Genomic DNA, 27,392 nt, shown 5'->3' on the forward strand with positions numbered 1-27,392 from the left:
GGTGTGTTACCTTTGTGTGCAATGTTTCGTAATTGATTGTTTTTCTCCTACCTTTCCTGCTTCTCTTACGCATGGGTCTTTGTCCCGCGTTGACTATGGGTTTTGTTGTGGTGTGTTCTCTTTTGCACCTCTTTTTGTGTGTGGAAAGGGAGTGGATGTGTATGGGTGTTGTCTATTCCCTTTCTTTTTGGGGCTTATGTGTGAGAAGGTTGTTGGGGGCTATGCTTCAGAGAGCTGTGGTCTGACTCGCACAGGGACAGCAACGGGCTGACGGGGCTAGCAGACACACAGCAATGAGCTAATGGGCTGGCTCGCAGAGGTAGAGCTGCGGGCCCGAGAAGGTTGTTGGGGGCTATGCTTCAGAGAACTGTGGTCTGACTCCCAGAGGGACAGCAACGGGCTGACGGGCATGCTAGCTGACACACAGCTACGAGCTAATGGGCTGGGTTGCAGACGAAGAGCTGCGAATCAACCCGTGGTTCGCAGATGGAGACTTGCGAGCCGGCGGGCTGGCTCGTAGAGGAAGAGCGGCGAGCCGACTGGCTGGCTCGTAGAGGGAGAGCTGCGGCCCATCGGCTCGCAGAGGGAGAGCTGCGGGCCAGCTCGCAGAGGAACAGCTGCGGGCTGACTGGTATAGGGAAAGGTGCGGGCCGTCGGCTTCCAAAGGGATAGCTGTGGGACAGTGATGTGGGGAGGGGGAGCGTGAAGGGGGTATCTCGCAGAGAGAGAGCTGCAGTATATTTCCAGTCTTGGCTTCAGAGATACAACTGCGAACCCGAGAACTCGCACATGAAGAGCTGCGAGCCGACCGGTGGCTCACAGAGGGAGAGTTGGGGGCCCGAGAAGGTTGTTGGGGGCTATGCTTCAGAGAGCTGTGGTCTGACTCGCACAGAGAGAGCAACGGGCCGATGGGCCTGCTAGCAGACACACAGCTACGAGCTAATGGGCTGGCTCGCAGAGGTAGAGCTGCGGGCCGACGGCTCGCAGACTCAAAGCTGCGAGCCGGCGGACTAGCTTCTAAAGCCATAGCCGCTAGCTGGTGATGTAGGGAGAGGGAGCGTGAAAGGGGTATCTCGCACAGACAGAGCTCCGGTATGTTTTCAGAGTTGCCTCGCAGAGGTAGAGCTGCAGACTCGATGTCTTGTAGACGGAGAGATGCAAGCTGACGTGGACTGAATCACAAAATGGCTGCCAACAGTTTCTAGTTTCAACAGTTCGCACCCAGACTCGCAGAGGGAGAGCTGCGGCCCGTGGGCTCAACTCGCAGAGGGAGAGCTACGGGCTGTCTGCTCGCAAATGCACAGCAGCGTACTGGTGCGCAGAGGTAGAGAGCTGCGAGCCGACACAGCAGCGTACTGGCTCGCAGAGGTAGAGAGCTGCGAGCTGACGGACTGGCTTCTAAAGGCATAGCTGCGAGCTGGTGATGTGGGGAGAGGGAGTGTGAAAGGGGTATCTCGCACAGACAGAGCTCTGGTATATTAAATTGTCCCCGGGACCTTTGTTTTATTTTCACTCGATGCGAGGCACGAGATGGCTGCAAACACTTCCTGGTTTGAAGTGTTAGCAGCCAATCAGAGGCAAGCTCGTGCTCGGGAGTTAGGCTCCGCCCAGATATATATATATATTTTTGTCCTTTAATATCTCAAAAACTACTGAACGGATATACACCATTTCAACAAAAGCGTGCTTTCTGGACCAAGACCTTTTTTACCTGCCAAATTTGGCGTAATTCCGTTCAGCAGTTTGACCTGTAGCCTTGCCTAAAGTTTCCTATGGAAATTGCATGGAGAAAACACGTTTTGGGACCCCCCTTTTTTCTCAGCCCCCCCTTGACGAATCACCCCCAAACTTTCAAGATAGGAGCTGATCTGAAAAGAGGAACTTTTTGGAAAATTTCATAAAGATTCGTCAAACAACGCCAAAGTTCTAAGCACATCAAAAAATGCTTTTCCAATGGAAACTAGGTTCTAACTATAACTATCTACTGGCGACCGCTAGTAGAATATATGGACATAGAAAAAATCTTTTGGACATAGAAGAAATTCATGCATTTCTATGCTGTGCAATCCATAATTCATCCATTAGGACAATTATTGCAATATTACTGCTTCTTAAGTATACCCATAAAAATATCAAATATCAAACATCAGAGTGTAAATTCATGGTCATACAGATTAAAGCAAATCTATGGGTCACGCCCGTCCACAAAAAATATCCCAACCGTCCCTAAACATAGAGGAGTTGGGAACAATCCCACATTGCATTGTACGGCAATTTAACATAATTGCATCATGTATCTTTCATACGACCTTCCCAATAATAAACCAACATAGTAATCCAATAAGTTGCTTATGTGCACAATTATGCATAAATACACGGGTAAATGCCGCAATGGCCCGACAACAATATTTTGATATAAATGCGCTAAATGCAGCTCAAATCGACTTTCGCATGCAATAGCACCAACAATATTCATGTATTCCCCTGGATGTTAATAGTCAGTACGATAGTAGTAATTTGGGAGATCTGAAAGAGAGATGCTGTGTCACAGATAAATAAATCAACCTCTCTAAATTTCTGGTGTATGCCACAATGCCATTCTCCTCATAATGAATGCCTATCGCTTTCAATTGATGGTCTGATACAGTTTACTGTTGAAGTATGGATCGTTCCTTTCACTGGGTGCATAGTGTGCAGAACTAGAATGGGACTGTGGTGAGTGAGAGTCCTTTCACCTATTGTGCGTAATAAATAAGAAGAGGGGGCGGGACAGAGTATCGGCAATAGGAAACCCTTGCGGGTTCCCAAGTGTAACTCCACAATTGTGGTTGATGCTAACTCGTTGGTCAGCCCACAAAGGCTTAAGTATTTTCACTGTATGTTTTAAGGAATTAGCACCCTAAAAGGTATCCCTAAAACGCATATATGCACGTTAAATGTCTATGTCATGTCAACATGGACTCAATCACTGGTGGAATATTGCTATATGCAACCTAAATAATGAAATGATCCGCCCGTAGAGAGCCTGTTTGATCTAACAAATGCATCATATTGTACTGTATGAATTCTCGGGTTGTAACAATGACATTTGTACAGGCCGCCAATGTGTCTACAATGTATATGAATGACTGACATGAGAATTTAATTTATTTCAACCTATTTCAATTCACACTTTTAGTTTGTGATTCTATGGATAAATCAGCGCATGGGCAAGCTACTTGAAGTTTGATTGTGCCTAATACTATGGTCAATGTATTTCTCCTCTTTGCATCAGTATGCAAGTCTTGTCTTTAGATCTATGATGAGGTATTCATTGATAAAGCATATGGAAATGTTGCGCATGTGATGTGCCCATGGCCACACTGGACCACTGAAACTCATAATGATGGTTATGGTGGATACTTGAAAAAATAAATTAATTGAATCTGGCATCTGCATCAATCCTTGTTGGATGGTACGAGAGGATTGTCTGGTTGGATATATATATATATATATATATATATATATATATATATTCACTGAAAAAACCATAGGTTTCACACATGTTATAGTTAGCTGGACATTTTACTGATAAAAAACCAATGAAATTCCCCCGTTATAGTTACTGCAGGCAACTATAACTCACGCGACCGCAATCCTCTGCTGATGCTAATACTGTATTTAGACACTTATTTGCCCATGTCTTCTTCCATTAAATTTTAGCTTTACATATATTACAAATATTTTTTTTTCATAAAGACACATATGTCATCAGCAGAAGATTGCGGTCGCGTGAGTTATAGTTGCCTGCAGTAACTATAACGGGGGAATTTCATTGGTTTTTTATCAGTAAAATGTCCAGCTAACTATAACATGTGTGAAACCTATGGTTTTTTCAGTGAATTTGCAAGGTTTTTTAAATGCTAAGTTACTTTACGCCATTCGTGGCGTGCGCGCCCAGTTAACGCAGTTTGTTCCGTGCGCGCACGGTGCGCTTCGCGCACCGTGCGCGCCCAGTGAGCACGCGGTGCGCTTCGCGCACCGCGCGCCCACTTTACGCAGTTAGTGCCGTGCGCGCACAGTGGTCACGCGGTGCGCTGCGCGCACCGCGTGCCCACGTTAAGCGGGATGGGCCATGTACGCACGATGCGCTTCGCGCACCGTGCGCACATGGGGGACATATTTTGCGCATCTTTGTGAAATGTATTCTTCGGACACCAATTGCACACGGGGTGGGGAGAATGTGGATAGTTTTTTTTTTTTTTTATAATTTTTTACCGTGCGCGTACGGTAAGCGTAATCGGCGATTTTCCGAAAAAATTTTTTTTTTTTTTTTTTGGGCTTGGGGGTGGTTTGGGGACCCCTGTATCAATGCTGGGTGGTTAGGATCTCATGAAACTGCCTCTTTACATATATTTGGGGTACGTTTTTGCTGCCCAACTCAGGAAGCGAGAGAGAAAATGGCGGCCGCCGCTTCCTGGTTTCGAATGTTTACTAAGATCTAAGAGCCAATCAGAATCGCGCTCGCGCACGCCACCGTACGCGTACGGTAAGCTTACGGTAAGCGCACGGTAAGCGCACCGTAAGCTGCCACAGATTTATATATTGATTTAAAGGCTATTTTCTCAGAATCTACTGAACAGATTTACACCAAACCTACAAAAGGCACTTCCTTGACCTGGGGACTACCTCTCTGCCAAATTTCATTAAATTCTGTTCAGCCGTTCGGGCTGTAGCCCTGTCTAAAGGTCCTATGGAAAAATGCATGGGAAAAACGCGTTTTGGGACCCCTTTTTATCTCAGCCCCCGCTTGACGAATCCCCCCGAGACTTTCAGGGTAGGAGCGGAGCGTAGCGCCCCACCTATTTTGAAAAATTCGCGAGGATTCGTCGACCGGCGCCAAAGTTATTCAAAATAGAATGTTGCGGATTTCCTATGGAAACGTGGTCCTAACTATAACTACCTACTGGCGACCGCCAGTAGGTAATATATATATATATATATATATATATATATATATATTTGTCAGCTTGCTGCCAGAGCAGTCCCCTTGCCTGCGACGTTGGTGCTGTCAGTGGCAGCAGCAGCCACTGTGGTATGATTCGAAATCCTTTATTCCATAAGTTGACAAAGGCAAACGCCGAAACGCGTCGTCCTTGAAAAGCTAGCGCACAATAAAGTTTTGTGCCGTTTCCTGGTGTGCTGTCCCGTTATTCTTGGAATTTACTTATGGAATAAAGGATTTCGAATCATATATATATATATATATAGATGGTCAGACAAAGGGGGCAATGTCGTCTTGTGGCCCCTAGAAGACTATAACCTGGAAGCATTGAAACAGCTTAATGACAAGGATTGTTACTGCAGGATAACACCAACGGTTATAGTAGGTATTAAGGAAAAATATCATAAAACCTTATACGAATGGAAGAGTGTGAATTTGATCACTAAATCGGAATTTGACTATCTGAAAATAGACTACCCAGTAACACCGCAACTATATCTTATTCCTAAGATCCATAAAAACGCAATCAATCCACCTGGAAGACCAATCATTGCAGCTATTGGGAGTCTATTTGAAAACACTTCTCGCTTCATCGACTTCTTTTTACAACCTCTGGTCTGTCAATTACCATCTCACATCAAAGATACTGGTGATTTCCTAAGCAAGATATTCGATGTAAACTGGAAAGAAGACTATGTTTTGATGACCCTTGACGTCAACTCGTTATATACGAGTATCAGACATAAGGATGGCCTCAATGCCTTGAAGCACTATCTAAATACAAGACCATCACACATGCAAGAACACTCCCTTATGTTACTCTGTATGGCTGAGTGGTGCCTGGACAATAATGTGTTCATTTTTGATAAACTGTTTTACAAACAACTACAGGGCACTGCCATGGGTACTTGCTTCGCCCCCAGTTATGCTAATTTGCATATGGGCTGGTGGGAGGAGCAAGTACTCATGAGGGGACACAAAACTATCATGACTGAGAATGTGAACATCTATGTGCGGTACATTGATGATATATTCATACTGTGGCAAGGTACTGAAGAAAGTGCTCAAATCTTTGCCAACGAATTGAACAGCAACAGTCTGAATCTATCATTCACTAGTCATACCAGCAAGACCTCCATCCAATTTCTTGATATTGAAGTATACATTGAGAATAATTGTCTACAGACTAGAACATACAGGAAAGACACCGCAGGGAATGCCATCCTTCACGCAAATAGCTTCCATCACAACAGCGTTAAGGAGGGCATTCCTTTTGCAGAATGTCTCAGGATGAGACGCAACTGCAGTACATCTGAAGGTCTTACGAAATCTACTGACGAATTGTTTAGCAGACTCCAGAGCAGAGGGTATAAAACACAAACGCTTGAGAAAGCCAGAAACAGAAGTGAGTCTAAGACACGAGAAGATCTTCTGTTTAAGAAAGAGGAGGAGAGTGCAAGAAAAGAGGCGGGCATCCCGAGAATGATCACGGGATTCAATGCATATCATACTACATTGAGAAAAATCCTACACAAACACTGGCAGACAGTCCGCAGTGATCCAGTTTTGGGACCTAAATGCCCCAAAACCCCGGCCATCAGTTACAGAAGAGCGAAATCAATGCGACAGGAATTGGTTCGCAACGCTCCTTCTATAGCGAAGGGACAAACCTGGCTACAATCACCCAGAGGCTTTGTCAGGTGTAGTAGATGTAAAGCCTGCAAACACGGCAATAACACCAAGTCTGTTACAATGCCTTTCAGACATTCACCTTACACCATCCGTGGCAGTTTCAACTGCAAAACGGACTTTGCCGTGTACGTGCTTCAATGCACATGCCCCAAACTGTATGTTGGCAGTACGATCCACCAAGTTCACGTCCGTATTTTGCAACACTTGAGAGCAATTGCGAACGATGACCAATCATACCCAGTGGCACGCCATATTAATCTGTGCCACGGTGGAAGGACCCAGGACCTCTCCTATTTTGTGATTGATAGTGTCTCTAAAAATCCAAGGGGAGGTAACAGGCAATTGGCCTTGAGGAGACTGGAATCTAAGTATATCATTCTCCTCAATTCCAAAATCCCACATGGGATGAATGCAGATGAAGCGCTTAATGTCCATCTCTGAGTCGTTATTTGAGAAGATTGGCCTCTTCGCTTGAACCCCTTCCTCGGAGCATGACTGCTCTTAACCTTTTATTTTTATCTTATTTACATTTACCTGTATATACCACCCCATTGGACTTGTGTTCCAATCCCTGTGTAATTTACTCTCGGGATATATACAGTAGGAGGGCGATAGGTAATTCAATTCCTTTCCTGGCCTGCTATTTCAGATCGTGAGTATCTTTTTGCCCACTTGGGCGGGATATCCCTTTGGTGGTGACATTTTTATCACCCCCCTTATTTTCCCTTTTTATTTCCTTTGTGTAGTGGCACTTGTCAGCTACGGTGTTCCGCTTATAGGGATGTAATGAATTTCTGTAAGTGGAAGCCATAACTTTCTTCATTTTTATTACGATGTATTTGTGGTGCTCGTACTTTGATACCGCATATACAAACGTAAACCAAGCAGGCCGATTAACCTCGCACTTTGGTTGATAGATATTCTTTTGATACATTCCCTCCGTTGTAAACCAACTCTGTCACATTTATTTGGAACACACCTCATGGGGTACACACTAAGACGGGCTGTTCCGCTCTAATATAAGCGGCACTTCTTATTTTCTTTGTGTTTATTTTCGACCTCTAGAGTGACATTTAAACTCGCTTTTTGTTTCAGGTATTATATTTAACTACACATGTGATTGCAAATTGTATATTTTACCAATGTTGGTTAATCCATATATTTGCGCACAATTGTATTTTGCCAAGTCACGGTGTATTAACTTCTATGTCTATGACATGTACTGGTTGTCCTGGCAACCACAGGTAAATGGTGGAGGTATTTGTTTGGTTGACACTGACAGAACATTTCATGCAGTGAGCAAGGCGGTTTCACCGCCGAAACGCGTCTGACCTGTATTTGAAATAAATCGCCGTCTGTGCCATAAGTCTTCACGGTGTTGGTGCCTGTTTGTGGAGAGACGATCAGGATGTTGACATATATATATATATATATATATATATATATATATATATATATATATATTTATTATCTACTGGCGGTCGCCAGTAGATAGTTATAGTTAGGACCGTGTTTCCATAGGAAATCTCAAAATTCTATTTTGAATAACTTTGGCGCCGGTTGACGAATCCTCGTGAAATTTTCAAAACTAATGGGGCGCTCCGCTCAGCTCCTACCCTGAAAGTCTTGGGGGGATTCGTCAAGCGGGGGCCGAGGAAAAAGGGGGGTCCCATAACGCGTTTTCACCATGCATTTTCCCATAGGACCTTTAGTCGAAGGTACAGCTGAACAGAATTACTTGAAAATTGGCAAAGAGGTAGTCCTCAGGTCAGGGATGCGCCTTTTGCATATATGGAGTCAATCTGTTCAGTAGTTCCTGAGAAAATTGCAGTTAAAGTACATAAATATCTATAGCCGCGCACCATGCGCGCGAGCGTAATTCTGATTGGTGGTTACATGTCAGTCCACGTTCGAATCGTTCGAAATCAGGAAGTGTCGGCAACCATTTTGTTTGTTTTGAGAGTGAAAAAGGAAGGTGGCGAACGTGAAAAGGGGGCAGGGTAGAGAGTTCCTGACCCCCTAGCCTTTGTCAGGGGGTCCCTGAAGGATCCCGAAGGCAGAGAAAAAGATTTTAATTTTTTTTTTTTAAATCGCGGGGTGCACGCACCGTGCGCGCCCGGTGAAAAACCATTAAAAAAAAATAATAATAATTTTAATACGTAGTTTATTGTAAAATAAATATATAAAAAATATAATAATAAATACATAAACTTAGCAAAACGTACAAATTCACTTAATAAACCATAGGTTTCACACACGTTATAGTTAGGAATTAGCATTTAAAAAACCTTGCAAATTCACTTAAAAAACCATAGGTTTCACACATGTTATAGTTAGGTGGATATTTCACTCGTAAAAAAAACCAATGAAATTCCCCAGTTATAGTTAGTTCAGATAACTATAACTCACGCGCCCGCAATCCACTGCTCATGACGTCACATATTACATCACTCATGACATGGTCAGTGGCATCACTCATGACATCACTGATGACATCATCCTTTTGATAGAATGGCGGTCGCGCGAGTTATAGATATCTGAACTAACTATAACGGGGGAATTTCATTGGTTTTTTACGAGTGAAATGTCCACCTAACTATAACATGTGTGAAACCTATGGTTTTTTAAGTGAATATATATATATATATACACATACACACATATACACATATAAATACACACACATTTTTCAAAGATAAATTATTCATTTTGGTGCAATTAGAACAAAACAATCCTTTTTACACATACGAAAGGTTTTATTTAAAAATGTAAGTGAAACAGAAGACAGAAGCATGTATTGGGTAGAGACCTACTTTCTGTCTGTTTTGAAGGTGTACCTGCAATGCTCAGCTAACAATGAACCCTGAACACAAATATGAAGTTCCAGTCTTACTTAAGTTTTCACAAAGAGGTCATTTATTAAAAAAACAGGGTGATGGGTAATCTCTGCCAAATATATACATATTCACTGAAAACAAAATAGTTAAAGGTTAGTAATGGCTCAGCAACGAATAATCTAAAAAAGCACTGATATTCGCCACTTATGGTATACAACACCATCACGCACAACGCTGAACATGTCTGAAGGCTGAACATGAGGTGTGGTGGAGCGTCCCGGGGTGGCTGACTCCGGAGCACAGGCGAACGGTTCGATCCCCCGCACCGGGGGCAGATCAGCTCCGCATCATGTGACTCTGGGCAATAGCTCACTTAATTTCCCCGATGGCCTCCAGCGCCTTGAGACCCTTGGGGGTGATTAGTTTGCGCTTTACTATTACTGGGTTATTACATACTTATATCACTATGCCTATGGTAAATGAAACAAGCCTGTCTATCAAGAGCAAAGAATTGGTATGCGGTGTGAGTTATGGTGGGTGTTTCACGTTGCGTACCAAACTGGAAATGTTCAGGGCTTTTTTAGGTTTGTGTTTGCTGCACTATATCTAACCCTTAACTGTTTATTTTCAATGTGGAAGAAAAAATATACATATCCCATTTCCAACAAATAACATTTGTAAAAAAATTCAAATGTGATTGAAGGAGTGGTGAATCACCTAATCGTTACATTAAACACAGTTCGCCCATTCACCTGCACCTGCCACCGTTTAAAAAAAACTATTTCTCAAAAACAACAAAAACGAATGTGCATGAAACCAACTAAAGCATATTTCCTGAGTAAAGTTCTACGCGCATGCAACGTTTGGTATAAATCCGTTCACAGTTCTTGAGAAGTAAGTATTTCAAAAATGTTGCTCAGCAGGCTTTAAAGGGTTAACAATTTTGATTATCTTAGTTGTTTTGGATTCGCAAATCATTTATGAATGAACTAATACAAAAAAAGGAAACTGATCGGATGTGGAAGGCTTCTATCTTGTCGTTGCATTAGGATACGGGGATCTAGAGTTGGCACAGCGGTTCCAATGGATTTGATTTACTGCTGTAAGAGAAAAAATGTCCTTTGAAGTGGCAATTTCATGATGTCCTGTATTCTGAATAAAAAATGTAAAGACCATATACAGGGGTCAGAGAGGCACAGCCTGCTGACTTTCTGGCCACAGTGGGGGGAATCCATGGAACCTCAGCATATTAAATTGCGGACAGGGGCCCTGGGAGAAACACAGGTACCGCAGAATCTGGCTGACATTTTATGAGTTGAGATCCAGAGTAAGATCCCGGCTACAGCGGACACCCAGGGCAAGCTTCTGCATTGGTATCGCCGATTCACAGATATGTATTCGGAATAGCAAACCTCCTAAGGGGCAGCATGGGTCAGAGAAGCTTGCTCTCGGTTTGCAGTACCTGGACATGAATCTTTCCCTGATTGGAGGTTACAATGCAGAATCCGCGAACCAAAACAATAATAATAATTATTATTATTATAATAATAATAAATAAAGGTCAAGCTCAATGGATCAGCCCTTGTGCACAGCAGGGGTTGGCCATCTGGAGCAGGTTTGGTGCAGGGCCTGAATGAAGGCCAGTCCTTTTGACATACACAATGGGTGTTATGTACCCGCGCTGGGTAGGCCAGACTCTGTTATCAACCCCTGGTGAACATGGCCAAAGGCTGTGCACATCAGGCGTTGGCCGCTGCTGTGAGTTGGGTGCCAAAAGCCAGATACCGAGGGGTCTGGTTGCCTGCGGCAGGTTAGGTGCAAGGCCTGGCCGCAGACCAGGCCCTGCAGTCAATCCCACTGTGCATGTTCAAAGGTAGTGGGGGTAGGATGCCCATATTGTGTTAGATGCAGCCAACAGTGGGAACTGGAAATTAAGTACATCATAAAAAAACAATGACATTCACTGGAAAAAAACACAGTTAAAAACAGAGCTATGGTTCTGGCTCACATCGTGAAACCGCAGAAATATTCCAATTATACTTACCAATGCACACAGCACACACCATAACTCGCTACATCCACCATGTTCAAAACACCAATTTGCCAATTAGATGGCGGGGAGCCTGATGTATGGTGCTGATCACCATTCCTGCCAAAGTTTACCTTTACTCTAGAAGCCATATTCTTGTACTGCAGAATACCCTAAAAATGACTGAATGGAGAACTACCCAGGAACGCAAATAATACTGAACAATGAATGAATATTAAAGTTAGCAAAAAACAAATAAATGAGAAAACAAGTATTGCTTCCAGAATGCTCAAGTGTGTGCATTATGCACAAACGGCAGTGAAACCATTTATAGATCCATACACCTTCACGCTGAACAAGAAAAATAATCTCAATTCTGGAATCATATTTCTGTTTCTAAATCAGAAGCAAAATGCTTCGACAAGTTCAGAACAAACAGGGATTTAGGCAGACACCCTTGCGCAGAGGACTTGATTGTTCCCGAAGTAAATTTGGGGAAGCCCTGTTGTTACAAAAGTATGCACACAATAAAACATGTAGATAAAAGATGAAAATCACAACGCTTGCTTACCCGTGAAATCACAGTGTGGGCACTTGAAATGATCTTCATTGTGACAGGCCAAGTGGAGATTTCGAATCTGTTCTGATTTATAAAAAGTAGAACACTTCGAGCACTGGAAAACATTCAATTTTTCCTGATGCCTTTTCTTGTGCAATTTCCATGTGCTTCTCATCATAAATCCTTTCTGGCAGACAAGGCACTTGTATGTCTCATTTGCTGTCACATGGGTTTCTATGTGTTTCTCCATCAGACTCCAGTCTGACATACAGCAGCTGCAATGAAGACATTTAAATCCCTGGGCTCTGTCATGACATTTCATATGGGTTTTGTAAGACTCTTTGGACTTGAGTTCACAATCACAAAGTTTGCAAACATGCTTTCTTCGGTCAGCTCGAAGCCGGGGACGAAAATGGTTCTTCCGAGCAATACTCATATAGTTCTGCTCAGCCTTGTCCTTTTGCTGATTGCGATTTGTCTCCCATCTTGCTTCCGGCACAGGGACTTTGGTCTCAGCTCCTAGTGCCTGGGATTTAATGATGGACGTGCGACAGAGACCAAGAGACATGAGGTGCTCAGACTGGGCCTCCTCGTCATCTGTGCTCTTTCTGGATTCAGAGGCATCTGCTGAGCATGGAATTGGGTTCGAGGCTACCGAGCTTGGCTCGTCAAGCTGAAAATTTGAGGTTTCTTCTTCAAACAGTGTATTGACGTCACAAGTGTGGGCCACCTGTGTGCTATCACTATGGTCTCCAAGGCTTATATCACAGGACTCAGGACTCATGTTATTAAGAATTCTGTACATGGGCAAAAGGAAGGGCATCTTCTCCAGGTTCACTTCATTTTCTTTATTTTCTTGACCAATTTCATCCCCAATACTGTAGTTGTCATTTTCTTCTTGGTCTGCGCCTATTCCAGGGCTTGTGGAAATTAGATGGATACGGTCAAGCTCATGATCGTTAGACACATGGATCTTGATTTTATTCTTGATACTAGTGGTAAACTGGCAAAGCTTGCATATGTACATTTTGACCAAAAATACATCCACAAGGTTGGCGATTTGCTCTTCAAAATCTTCACTGGAAGAGGAGCAGAGCCTCGTGGTAGTAATTTCCTCAGTTATATGCAGGGTGATCGATGGAATATATTTATATTTGAGCTCATTCATCTTCCCTTCAGGGGAATGTAGTGTCTAGGGTAAAAGAAAGATGAAAAGAAGCTAAAAATGACTCTTACAATACACTGTACTTCAACATTTTAAGGTCCACATTAGACAACTAAAAAACGAACAGTTAAAATCCTTGTGCACCAAACCATGCTACAAAAACATATGAACAACAGTCCCAAACATGTTCCTTTGCACCTACTTTGACTGCTGGTGAAACACGCACATCCTACATTTTCGTGTTGAGAGAGACTTACCCAATTGCTCGCTGTAGCAACCCCATTTACTACTGCTCCCAGTAGAATGTACAACATGACTCTGGTTTATAGAGCAGGAGACGTGAGAGCCTAGATAGAGAAGAATGTCAACCAAACTTACGTGGTGCATGATATACGAGGACTGAACCAGGATGGTCATATCCAGAAGCCGCCAACATTCATGTTGCAAAAAAAAGAGGTTTTGTTTACTAATATGGATACTACTGCAATCGGGAGGCTGACATAGTGACTTATTGTTTGTTAACTGAGTTAAAGTAATTAGAGAATAGAAAACAACACGATAAGTGAACTAAATAAAGGATAATTGTCAATGAAGTTGAACAGTTCTCGAGTCCCCTTTGGGAAACAACGCTTTGATGAGTGACAAAGTCACAACAGCTACAGGCTTCAAGTCATGCACTCCATATGGGAAGGTTAAAAGGATCTGATGCTTTGTTGTCCTAGTTGTTTCCAATAGATACTTATTATTTTGCAGCGTAGGGTGGATTTGGATTTATCCTTAAATTACTCATTCAATTAGATCTTGTGAAGTGCAATATGACAAACATTTCGTCCTGACATGGACAACCTTATAAAAATAATATCTATATATGGGAATTCATTAAAGTGCCTCTCATGGACCATTAATGGTCTAATAAAATCAAGAGGGATGCATTTCTTAAACCAAAGCAATATGGCCTGTCACCTCTTTGGCGATGATTGTAAATGCTTGCAGTGGTATGGCTTTTTGAAGGCGTGTCACTAAGGATTCTATAGAGGATCCAGAGGAGCAGTAACCCTAAACAATTGACAATTCCCCCTCGAAATAGGTCCCATATGGGGAGGCAAGTTGGGACTATATGTGGTGATTAATGGATCTATTTATAATATGACCATTACACTAGTCAATGTGAACTGCCCCCTCAGAAATGCTATAATAAAAGCCCCATCAGGTATCACAATCATTGGGGAGATTTCAATGGCCTTATGAATAGTGGTTTAGATAGAGCAGGGCCCTGTTGGCAGCCTCTCCATCCTCTTATCTCTTTGCATCATTCACCATGTCGACGGATTATAGCAAAATTTGTAAACATTACCACCCCAAGGCAGTGGGTTATACTTTTATTTCAGGAGCACTCTGACATTGATTACTTTTTCACCCCCATTGCCTATGTACACCTCATCATGGAGATAAAAATCCATGCACGAGGTCTCTCTAACCAAGATCTTGATATGAAGTTTGTATACAATATATGAATCCAAAGTCTCACTCATTATGGAGTTTGAGCCCTTGGTGGCTAACCAAAAAGGAATATTCTCAACTTAACACAAACACAGTAGAATCCCTGCAACCCTCTGTAAAGCTGCCATCTAAGGTAAAGCCATATTAACAGTAACTCATTTAAAAATGGAAAGAAACAAAGGTCTACTGACCTAGAAAATGCAGTGTTAAAGGCAGAAGAAAAAAATAAATCTGAGAAGTCAGATGGCAATTTACACCATGGCAGAATTTGGGTTTATTATATGATATAGCTGTGGAGCCTTATAGAGGAATGCACTTGCAAATATTGTCTTGGGTCCAGTCAGGCTCGTTTCTTTCACCTTTGCTCAACCCTGTGTACCTGTGACTTTGAGCAGCAAGGATTGATAAAGGAACTTAGTGTAAAGCATTTAACAGCACCAAACAATGGGCTAAGAAAGTCACACAACAAGAAAGAGACACAAGAACAATTTATAAAAATAGAGCATATTTTTATGAATTTCTAGAGTCCTTGATCATCACAACAGCAGACACCACAGGATTGGGGCAATGAGACTCACAGCCGTAGATGTATCAATTGTAGTTTAATGGGATGACCTCAACAAACTGCAGTAAAGTAGCAAGGGACTATGCTGCCACTTCTTGCAGGCACGGTAGACACAGACCATCTACTAACGCTTGTGCAAAATTAATTGTCAGTGGAATAGGTGTCAAGGCCCCCAACCGTTCAGGGAAATATCACCTTCATGCAGTTAACGGTAGTTATTTACATCTGCGCGCTCTGTCCATTAATCACATGGAAGAGACTTCACAAAGGGAAGGTAGAGAAATACAATTATTTACATCTGTGCGCACCATGAAAGCCTTATAAGGAGATGTTCTTTGCCAAAAGATGCAAGAGGAAGAATTGACACGAATTTAGATGAGACTGAGTGACTTTTGACATTAACCATATTAATTTGTTTATTTTCATACATTCTCCACATTTGCATCTAAAGTAATGTTAATACTTCCTTTTTGCATCTTTTTTCTAATACTATTCAGAAGATAGCCAGGTTCGGATGCCAGCTGGTAACCCTGTATTAGCCAATGGGATTACCAACTTTTTCTCAGCAAAAAAATAACTTTAACGATTTTGCTGCTAAGACATATATAAACCTATATGTCTTGCTTAACAATATACTGCTCCCTGCCATAGGGCTCCATAAGCCCTCCTTAGGGGAGACTTACATATATTATTAAGGGAGTGGTGGCTTTGCCATTTGTTTATATGGCAAAGTCGAACTAGCAGTGTAAACTCTGCTCTTCCAGTCTGCAGTGGCAGGATGAGAACTATTTTGTCCTTTGTCACACTCAGGGTGGCACAAATAGTGCTGCAGCCTTGGATGTACACTCTGGGACGGATTTCGATCTTGGAGGACAGGGTTACTCCGTCACAAACGCGACAGATATCCCATCCGTCAAATTACAATTCCATTATATCCTATGGAATTGTAATTTGGCAGACAGGATACCCATCACTTTTGTGATGGAGTAACCTTGTTCGCCAAGATCATAATCAGGCCCTCTGTCTTACATGCCTTGGATACCTTTGACTTGAGTCTTATAAGTAAGTCACCACTTGCCAATTGGGGACATCCAATTCGACATATCTTTGGTAATGGGTCAGAACACTGCCACTGAGGCCTGGACAGCAGGCCTAAGTGCATTCTCGAAGTCGAAAAACCAGCAGCTAGTAGTTCCCTTGGGAGCAAAAGTGTAGGGGGGGACCCGCAAAAAAAAGCTGTTTCCTTACACACCAACTTCCAAAAGCAAAATTGGAATACTAGCAAATACAACAAGATTATTCCATGAAGATCTGGCAGGTCTTTCAAAGATGATTATATGAGTATGGAAATACAACAGGTAGGTTGCTGCATTGATTGAGTCAGAGAGAGGAAGCAAGCCAATGCATAATACACTTTAAGGGACAATGAGGGCTATGGTTCTATATCTCCCATGTTTTATAAAGCACTTTATAACATCCCTCAGTATTGCGGGAGAGGAGGTACTCAAATACCTTATAAATAATCCTCTCCAACATCTTATAATTACCATTGAAATACCCTGGAAGAAACACTAACAACTGATTAAATAGCTAAAGCCATTGTGCAGTTAACAAATCGTCAAATACCTGGCCCTAAGTCTTCAAACTAGGAGCCTCTCAGATTTACTTACCCAAACGTTACACGATTAATGCTCAAATGCAAAAGAAAACGGAAGTTTACCAAAGGATCTGGAGGAAGCACGTATAACTGTTATTCCAAAACCCAATGCACCAGCAGACCAATGCGTTTCTTCCATCTCCCTAATCAATAGTGAAACCAAAATATTAGCTACGACCTTAGCCAATTGGCTTTCTAAAATTATGAATGACTGGATTACATAAATAAGAGCGACTTTATGCCCAATAGATTACCAGATACAACATTAGAAGAGTACTGAACGCTAGTACAGTGACGAACAGCTCATAAAGTTCATTGCATATACGTATATGGTATTTCTTTTATTTTTACCAATTTTGTATTGTTTTTTTTTTAATTACATTAGCATTATACAATTCAATAATTTTAACAGAAGTTACATTTTAACACTGAATTTTGATTTTTAAGCAATAATCAATATACTATATTTGGCATAAAGATGATCAACAATGCACAAGCGAATGCTCAGTTATTCAAATGATAAACACCATGAACTGTAACAGGTGAGTTAGCAGGTCAGCTGGGTCTGCCTACTAAAAGATGGCATAAAACAGTCATCAATCAGAGAAAGAGTTAGTTTGCGTCAGGACCCACAATGATTAACGGAGGCCTGTCATCATTTTTGAAGAGTTCTTTATGCAACCATGTCAATTTGTCCCATTGACTGGCTATTGGGATATGCCAGTTAACCTGTTTTACCTCCCAGTGCAACTCAGCTCTCTCCGTGACTGCCCATCTATGTGGTTCACTATGCCATTGGAACAATGGAGGAGGCAATGATGATTTCCAGCATCTCTTAATCACTCTTTTGGCTGGTAATAGAGCCAAGAAATTAGTGGTCCAAAAAATGAGTGGTTAAGATGTTAAATTGAATGAGTTTAGTTCGGACACTCAGTGTGATCTTAGATGATTAGACCATGGCACTCAAACATTCCTGATCATTGAAATCCTGCTGAAATGAATTACCAAAGGTTCCTAAGGGGCTGTAATGAAACACTTGCATGTTCTGCTGTGGCTCTATACAACCAGGTGATTCATTTCGTCCCATGGCCTATTGTGTGGAGGATAGTATAATTGCGTGTGTAGTGATTTTGGATTGTGCTGTTTTGCTTGAAGTGCAAGAGAGATTCTAGTATACTTTTTTATTGCATTGTCATCAATTTCTTATCCAACAATCCAAAATTGGCAAGTCGGTGGGTGGACAGCATCAGATCGAAACAGCATAACACAATACTTAGCTTAAATAGTACAACTCTAAGAAAGAGCATAAAATCCCTCTTTATGGTTAATAATTCTCTTGAAGTGTATGGTATTTCTATAGCACGGCACATAGACAAAAGGCACCATAGCACTGTACATAGTCATAGGCAATCATAAAGGCAACTAGTGATATAAAAGGTAGCTAACTGTGAATGGTTAATGCACTGTGATGTAGTGTTCTTAAAGAGGTGAGTCTTCAAATATATCTTAAATTGGTACAGCACAGCAGCAACCCTGATGAATAAGGGGATGTTGTTCCGATTCTGATTGCATAGCTAGAAAAGAATGCATGGGTATAATGCTCATAGACTTTGGGTTTTGTTCTGAAACCAAATCTCATATCAAACTACTGTGTAAAGCACCATCAATGCTGGTGAGAATGAGAGGAATTCTTTCAGGTCCCTTTCAATAAATATTAGACACACAACGAGGATGCCCACTGTCACCCCTAACTTTTTGTCCTCGTGGTCAAACCTTTGGCTCAGTTACTTAGGCAAGAGTACCATTGAGTTGGATAACAATAAACATCTGTTATTAGTGCCAAGATACCCTTCTGGGATAACGTGCGCTTTACAAATAAACATGTTATGTTATTTTAAGAAGACCCAAGTTCAGGATGTCCGATGGGATCAAAGAAAAAGTGTCTCTCTAAGCAGAATATCTCCTAACCTAATAACCCTAGGATCTCGGTACCCATGATTATACAAACTCTAAATGAAATTCGGACACACTCTGGTCTCAATGTCACCTGAAGTAAGAGTAAATTGTTCCCACTGAATCACACAGAGAAAGAGCACAGTCGGACCGAGTGGGGATAGTAACCACTAAGTGTAGTTTTGGAAAACAAAATGCACTGCAAAAGAGACCATAGCTAGAGCTAAAAACCAAATACTAGTACTGAAATAGGAGAAGACACACTCCACTGGTCTATTCTTACGATTTCTCTAATAGGGCCTACCGCTTTGGCCATAATGATTCTCCTTCCTACAATTATCTGCATACTCCAAAATTACCCAATTCATATACCTACCAACATTTATGCCTTCTTAATTCGATAACTAAAAATATTCATATGGAAGGGAGGACAACCCAGAGTGGGGTTATCAAATGTTGTAAATCCACATAGGATGATGAACTCTGCATGATGTACCCAGTGTCATATTATAGGGCAGCTTATTTTCCTGTGGTTAATTACTGGAAATCGGGTCCAGTTGGAGAACTAGTCTACAAGTTAGAGCTGTGGGCAAAGGAGAGAACCCCCTACTAACACTCTCTATACAGAGGCAAGCTCTCCCGAGGGCTTCAGAAATTCAGATTGTCATAAATGTTTGGAAGTCATCAGTCAAACAAATAAACTGGGATAAGCAAAACATTGAGGAATGGGCAATCAATTACTTAAGGTAAGCGTATTGAAGGGCTTTATTTATTTTATTTTTGTTATTTAAAACACATATGTTTATTTGCATAATTAAACTCACAACTTGACAATGCAACATACAAGGTATCTTTTCTTGAGAATACGGTTTGCTTAAGTAGGTTGTCCAGTATCTAAATAGGGTGTACAAAAAACATGTATCCACTCATTTTATATGTTGCTGGTGGGGTGTAACATAACAATATGATAGGGAAACTCTGTTAGGTCATCTTTCAGTCATGATCAAAAATCTTGAGCTACGTAAAGTTGCACAGGAACACCGTCCCCTGTTCTTATGAGACCTCACCGTCCTTCAGACTCAGTCTCAGAAGTAGGAGAAGGGGGAGGTATTGATGCACTCATGTATAACTAAGAACATAAACAGAGACCAAACTGTCTCGAGGGGTGCATGTGTTGTATGACAAGGGGGTGAAATTTCAAATATTTAAGGGGACGTAGGATATCTTCCCAAATGATCTGTGGGGGACCCCAAGGTGTCCGAGCAGGGAACAAGAATACCTGTGGGGGGGGGGGGGGCAAAAGAATGGGGGGGATTGCTGATAAAGGGGGACTAGCAAACAGTAAAGGGGTGTAGAGTCCTATTATGAAAGGCGTTCATGTGGTATCCTGATGTTTTGAAGTCTTGCTCAGGTGTTCTAGAGAGAGCAAGACAGAGACCCGCTTGGGATGTGCTAGAACTCTGTTCCACTCTGAGTCGGTAAGGTCTTGGCTCAGTATCGTTTCCCACCTATGCCTAAGTGACGATAAAGGCTTCCTGACCACTGTGGTCAGTGACCTATAAAAACATTTGTGTTTTAAAAAAACCTTGTGAGAGCTTCCTCTATGAACTGTTGGTCCCAGTGCCTCCTGAGTTGAAGATCTGAGGCCTGATCAGTTTACGGGTCAGGAGGGGGGGGGGGGGGGGGGGGAATTGGCACACTTCCCCCCCACCACTGCCTTTTAGAGTCCCTCGCTTTGCTCACCTGCTGCAGCGGCCTGGAACTTGGTGCAACATGCTGTGGAGGAGACTACACTCCCCAGCAACCCCTGCTGCCCCGAGGCACCGCAAACACCATAATACAACAAAGGAGTTCCACAGCGCAGGACGCGTGCAGGCCGGACCAAAGACGGGCCATCCACGCCTGCCAGAGCATGGAGGCGGCTGGACTGGGCTCTTTTTGCAACATCTTGGTCCGGAAAGTGAGCACCAAAGTCCTTAACATGGGAAAAAAAGAAGACCAAGAAGTATGACAAGGACACAGTAAATATATCAATATTAGGCTCCTTTCTTGTCAAGGCAACAAACGTTATTTCTCAGGAAATTGGGCTTGCTGAACAGAGACTCTCGTTGGGAGGGGCTGGATCACTGGCTAGTAACAGCCCTCATCGTCCTCTTTCACCTGTTATCCAAGAGGCATTGAACTGTACAGGAGCTGGTTGGTAATCTAGCTGCTTCTCCAAAAGAGCAACTAGGTAAAAGAAAAATAGGCGGGACTAGAGAATCACAACCTACTAAAGCAAAGAGAGCAAGAAAACTCTGTACACCGAAATCAGTAACACCAGCATTAGATGGCCAAATCCAGCCAATGGCTCCACTGAATTTGAGTTTGGATGATCTCCTTGTCAAATTGAAAGACTTTATGACGTCCATGATACAACCTGTACTGTCTCAACTTGAATGTATTGAGGAGTGGGTTTTAGAATTAATAGCAACGGGGGGAAAATCCAGGAGGCAGGACTTTCTGTATCCAATCCTAATATTAATAATACCTCTGCAAATATCACTACCGAACCTTAGGGGGGGGTGGGGGGGCACATTGGTAATACACAGTTGAGCCCGACGAATAGTCATCCTCCCACATAGATGATCGTTCCAACTGTTGCTGTGACAGCTATGTCTCATGGAACTGGAGCCTTAGGGGAATCCCACTTAACAACCCTGGCCACGAGGCACTTATTAACACACGAGCGACACAGGAAAGGTGAATCCAGATTGGGGAAAAAGAGGACAGATACAAATAGCAATCACCAGCAACTAGCTAGAAGGATATATGACCCCGCATTTAAACCTTCGACTAGCTTCATGTCCTTACGTCATAACATTGCTAAATGGTACAAAGCTGAGGCCATCTCAAAATGAATCTACCGCGCAACTAATGGCCAAAGCCTGTTACTGGTTGACTAAGAATACCAGAACGGGTTCACTTATTCAGGGCCATCTTATATTGGCCAGGAGCGGTCGTTGGGTGGGCCAATCTACTAAAATAATTTCAGGGGATTGTATAGTACTCAATTTTAATAACTCACATCTAGTAGCTGACCTGTTATTTCAACTCCCTTTGGCACCCTCCACAGGTACCCAGATATATGCTGTTCCACTGCGGTATTTCTACATACAATATGAAAGCAGGAGAGTACAGAAGAGGCCAGATAGAGACACAACCTTCCTTTATACTAACCCCCCTCCACTGAGAGTCCTCTCTAGAATCCAAACCAGCACTCAGGTTGCTTCCTTGGAGAACCTAGAGGAGTGTGATTGACTGACCAGGTGGTCGAGAGATGATGTGAGAGCTAAAATCCCATTTAATCAACAAAACAAGGAAGGGGGAAATGAATGAGGTAAATCGCAGTGGAAGGTGATATCTTGAAATATTACAGACTACGCTAGTAAGAAAGATAACAAGGAGTGGGTGGATGATATCAGACAATTTGATTTCATATGCTTCCAGGAAACGTTGGAGGTGAGGCTCATTTTCTTGGATGGCTATTGATCTTATCAAACAGTGGCTCTGCCATCTAGAGCCGGAAGGGCTAAAGAAGGGTTATTAACCCTAGTAACAAAGAACGCTAATTTCTTATTTATGAATTGTTCCTCCAATTTTCATATTGTGATCTGTAAAGGCCAAGGTAGTTGGGATCTTGCAATTATAAACTTTTATAATAATTGCTTCAGCAATCTGGTGTTAGTGGCTGAAGACCTTGAAAGGGTGGTGAATAAAACCAGTCAGCAGCATTGTAAACCATTAAAAATTATCCGGATGGGCGATTTTAATATTACCTATTGCCAGATGTCAGATGCTCCGGCTTGTGGGGTCACAGACAGCACAGGAGATCCTATTACACATTTTATCCATAATCCTTTTGGGAATGCCCTAAATAGATTATTGGTAACTTGGAGCTTAGCAAATTGGTAAAAAGACAAATACCCAGACAGGCATAATGGATATAAGATTTGAAAGGTCAGGTAGGGGCTCCACTATTGATTATATTATCATAACAGAAAATATGCTACAAAGTATCAATACCATGCAAGTGCAAACCATAGGTTTTAGTGATCACGCCCCCCTGACCTGTGATCTGTGTTGGGAAGGGATTATCAAACCAGGGAAGCAGATTTTACCTAAGCCTGCCCTAACCAGGAAAAATGGTTCTACCTTGAAATGGAATAGAGTTAATAAGAGTGATCTAATAGCTACAATTGGTCTATTACACAATATGGAAATCATGTTATACCTGGATTATCTCGCTAATTCGACCCAGGTGGTGGAGGCTTTCGGAAAAATCTTAATTGGTATCAAACAATATTTAGCCCGCCCAGCAAAGTAAGAGAGTCCCGGATAATACCTTGGTTTGATAAAACTTGCACAAATTCACTGGGAAGATTTACATAGCCTTGAAGGAAGTCCCACGTGATAAACACTTGGTACAGTTTTTACGCCACCAGTATAAAGAAGCCAGGAAAAATAGTCTGAAACAGCTAAAAGATAAAGCTTTGGAGGACTTAAGGCAAGCATCTGTCAAAAATGACAGTAAATACTTCTGGAAAGTCGTTAATGCCCAGTTTTTGAATGATGCAGGGACCCCTTCCTTAGATGTACACATTGATAAGGATGGTTGGGTAATGCATTATGGCCAAATTTTCCAGACAATTGAGGGCGCCTGTCGACAGGACATCAGGCAGTAACCGACATCTCATTTCCATCTCACCTTTGATGTTTCGGAGGCTGAACTCGCCCTCGTACAGGCACCCTCAATGAAGGCCCCAGGGTCAGATGGGGTGCCTGTTGATACTTTCCTATCTAACAAGAAACTGCGGGCACCGCTTTTAACAAATGTTTTTAATTTCATAGCCAGAGTTGGACCCCCCCATCATCTTGGAAACACTTCATAATCATTCCAGTTTTTTTTAAAAAGGGGATGGCTCGAATCCAAATACCTATAGACCCATCTCCCTAATTGATTCAATGGCAAAGCTAATGGGCCTCATGGTATTGAATAGGCTTGAGGAATGGGCAGAAAAAGATAAGACCCTCTTGGACTTACAATATGGCTTTAGAAAAGGGAAAGGCACAATTGACCAATGTTTTAACTTAATGCTAATAGCAGCAAAATATTCTTTGGTCAAGAAAGGCGAACTGTGTATGGCCTTTATGGACCTATCGTCAGCCTTTGACTGCGTGTCCCACAGCAAGCTATGGGCCATAATGGAGACTATGGTAGTGGGGCCTGCGATAGTTATTTTTATAAGGCAGCTACCTAAGGGGGCAATGGCTAGTGTGCGATTTGGAAAACAAGGTGAATGCTCAAAAGCTTTTAATGTCGAAAAGAGGGTAAGACAAGGTTGTGTGCTTGCCCCTTTTCTATCTGCCCTCTATACGAATCAACTAGAAAATGTATTGATTGAAAATGCAAAAGATACCCCATATGTTGACTCACGCCCCCTTCCAATCCTTCTTTATGCAGATGATGCAGTCCTATTGGCCAAAACGCCTTTGGCCCTGCAAAGGCTCATTGAAAAGTACACATCCTTTATGGTTAGTTTAGATTTACATGTCAATGAGAGTAAAACGTTTGCGCTTATTATAGGGGCAGACAACAAAAAACCGAAAATATTTGCTATAGAAAAAAGAAGGATAGAAGTAGCGGCGAAATTTGTGTATCATGGCCCATGGGGTACTTTTTGATAATAAATGTAATTGGAATGCCATCATCCTTAATAGAGATAATCAAATGGAGAAAAAGCATAATAGCCTTATTTAAATTTGCAAAAAAAACTAGTCTCTAAACTGATTCCGGAAATGGTAAAGATTTATTTAGTCAAGGCCAAATCAATTGCTACATATGCGGCTGCAGTTTAGGGTATGCAAAAATAACTATTGATGGACAGAATGCAGAACAATGCCATACATTCACCCCAGTACAGAGATCTGGGCCTAAATCCATTGTTTTTTTGCTCACCATGCCATTCCAGTTTGGACCCAGCCATATGCAAATCAGTCTTGACCCTGGGCCCGATGGGAACAGTCCAGCCCAACCTGCCAGGCCAGGTCCTCCCTGGACTGGAAACAAGCATCCTAGGTCCGGTTTCAAAGTATGGCAGATATCGAGGACTTACAGTGCATTGAGGATTCATTCTGCAAAAGACTGTTAGCATTACTACAAGCTTGTTCAAACTACATCCGTCACAAGGAATTGGGTCTACCGTACATTGGTGATTTAATCAAAATGGCTCCCATATTGTTATGGCATTCGATATGGAACAGGGAGACGGTCAAACTGAATCAATCAAGACTGAGCGATAGCTTGAAGTTAGATCATGCATTAAGAATCCCATGGCTATTTTATGTAAAGACGGCTCTTACATCTCGGAGTCTAAATGAGCTCTACGACAACCCCCAACTGTGCACCAGTTATCCAAATGCAAAGCTTAAGAAATTTTTTATGGTTAAAGCAAAAAGAGACAGGTGATTTTTAAACAAAGATAAAAGTTCAATGGGAGTATACCAGCCTATGACTCATATGACATGCGGTGCACCTTCCGATTTGTCTTTGGTGGAGGACTCTCACCACAGATTTGTGCTAACAAGATTTCGGTTAAACTACACTCCATTAATGATGGGTTATCCTGCAAATGCATATTCAGTAAAGCAGTTGTTGCCTTGCCCATGTGATGGAAAGTCTACTCAGTCTATTTCACACACTTTGTTCTTTATATACCAGCCCAAGGAAAAAGTATTTGGCACCATAACTACGGAAAAACAATTTTAGACAGCACCTTACAGCTTTGAATTTTTTACAGAAACCGGATAATCATTCTGTATGTTATATGCTTGCACCTTTCTTGAGGGCTGCATTGAAAATCCGACGCATCACATTAATTTTAAGGGTTTTATGATCTGTAGAATGAAGCAGGAGAACCCTTACGTACTAATCTAGACTTTTTAGCAAAGCTGAAAAAGGGACATAGTCCTGAACACCATTATAGCTGCTATTTGGTTTTTAAAGGTTAGAGGCACTTGTCCATTTGTATATCTGGTATTATGTATGAACTTTTATCATGAATTTTAGGGGGACAATATGAAATTAGTTATAGAGGTTATACTGAAGATGAGACAAATGATTGAAGATCATGTACCTTCTTATTTTATGGTCTATTGTTTTTGTTTTTATGAACTTTTATGCATTTTAATTAATGCAAAATAAAGCTTGATTTATTGACCTATAAAAACCATTTCACTAAGTGCCGAGCCCATAGATACTATCATTTGTTGCACTTCATGTGTTGTTGGTTTGTCTCGACCATTGGCCCACAGATCCTCAAAGGCCCGTGTCAATGCCTCCTAAGTGAGGAACTGGCCTCGGGGGCCTACTGAAGAGCTTTAAAGAATAGGGTTATCTAGGAATACTAAACGTAGGAAATATAGTCTCTAATATCATGAAATCCTTTGGATATGCAGGGAGAATTCCGCTTAGAAAATTTGCTGTTTTTTAAATATCTGCAATCATGACACATAATTATACCATACTTAACTCCTAATCTGACCACTTCAGTGTAGTTGAATATCAATGATATATTGATCTCTTATCATCAACGCACCTGGCACATTCCATAAACTTGGAAAAGAATAGGAAAAATACCTGAATTTGAGGATTGTAGATGAGGAATAAACCTTTGAGCTGATGGCTCCAAAGGAATCAGTAATATCTACTAACTGTTGCCTGATTCAATTTAAATATTTACATTGAATCTACATAACCCCACAGCATTTCAGATGAATACAGAGATGGCCCGTTCCAATGTGTCAATGATGCAGAGCAGACTTCAACCACACAACATGGTCATGTAGAGTTGTTTTTCCCTTTGAGAGTTGTGAAGGAGACACTATATTGTGTCTTATGTCGGCCCCTTGATTTAACTTTGAAAATGGCATTACTGAATGTAGTCGAAGATGGGGTCTCTACAACACAGAAAAGATCATATTAGTCAGGATTATTAATTGGAAAAAGAGACAGTGACTCTTTACAGATTTGGTAACTTCTATTTTTAATGGAGCTTCTCCACCCGCGTCTTGGTCTACAGCGAAGATTGCGATCTTTCCGAAAAGGATAAGCCTCCTGTAGAGATGGGTTCATACAGGCCTATCACTTTAATTAATTGTGATTCAAAAGTATACTCTAAAGTTTTCGCATCTAGACTATCTACTAAAATTGAACCTCTGGTCTTGAAGTGGCAGCATGGGTTTATCCCTAAAAAAGTATGGTAGAACACATTCGACGCACTATCACCCTATTCGATGCAGCCCAAGTGTCCAGAGACCCGATCTCATTAATTTTACTTGACGATGAAAAAGCGTTCAATCGGGTCTCCTGGCAATATCTCTGGAGTGTCATGAGGCGGATGCATTTTGGTC

The 27,392-nt window shown here is 41.9% G+C and overlaps 1 protein-coding gene across 6 annotated transcripts in view; it reads right to left on the bottom strand.

Annotated features, from left to right (window-relative positions):
• Positions 1 to 27,392, bottom strand: part of LOC146822994 (uncharacterized) — a 291,184-nt gene that overhangs the window by 204,465 nt on the left and 59,327 nt on the right. For 5 of the 6 annotated variants that reach the window (XM_085607181.1, XM_085607177.1, XM_085607180.1 and 2 more), the window contains one exon: positions 12,114 to 13,293. In XM_085607181.1, coding sequence (XP_085463307.1) covers positions 12,114 to 13,269 — 1,156 coding nt within the window. In that variant the 5' untranslated portion in view covers positions 13,270 to 13,293. Of the gene's footprint in view, positions 1 to 12,113; positions 13,294 to 17,001; positions 17,132 to 27,392 lie in introns of all 6 variants that reach the window. The other variant, XM_085607179.1, reaches the window with a different exon arrangement.

This window comes from Triturus cristatus, chromosome 5_2 (assembly GCF_964204655.1).
Source record: "Triturus cristatus chromosome 5_2, aTriCri1.1, whole genome shotgun sequence".
Taxonomy (NCBI): domain Eukaryota; kingdom Metazoa; phylum Chordata; class Amphibia; order Caudata; family Salamandridae; genus Triturus; species Triturus cristatus.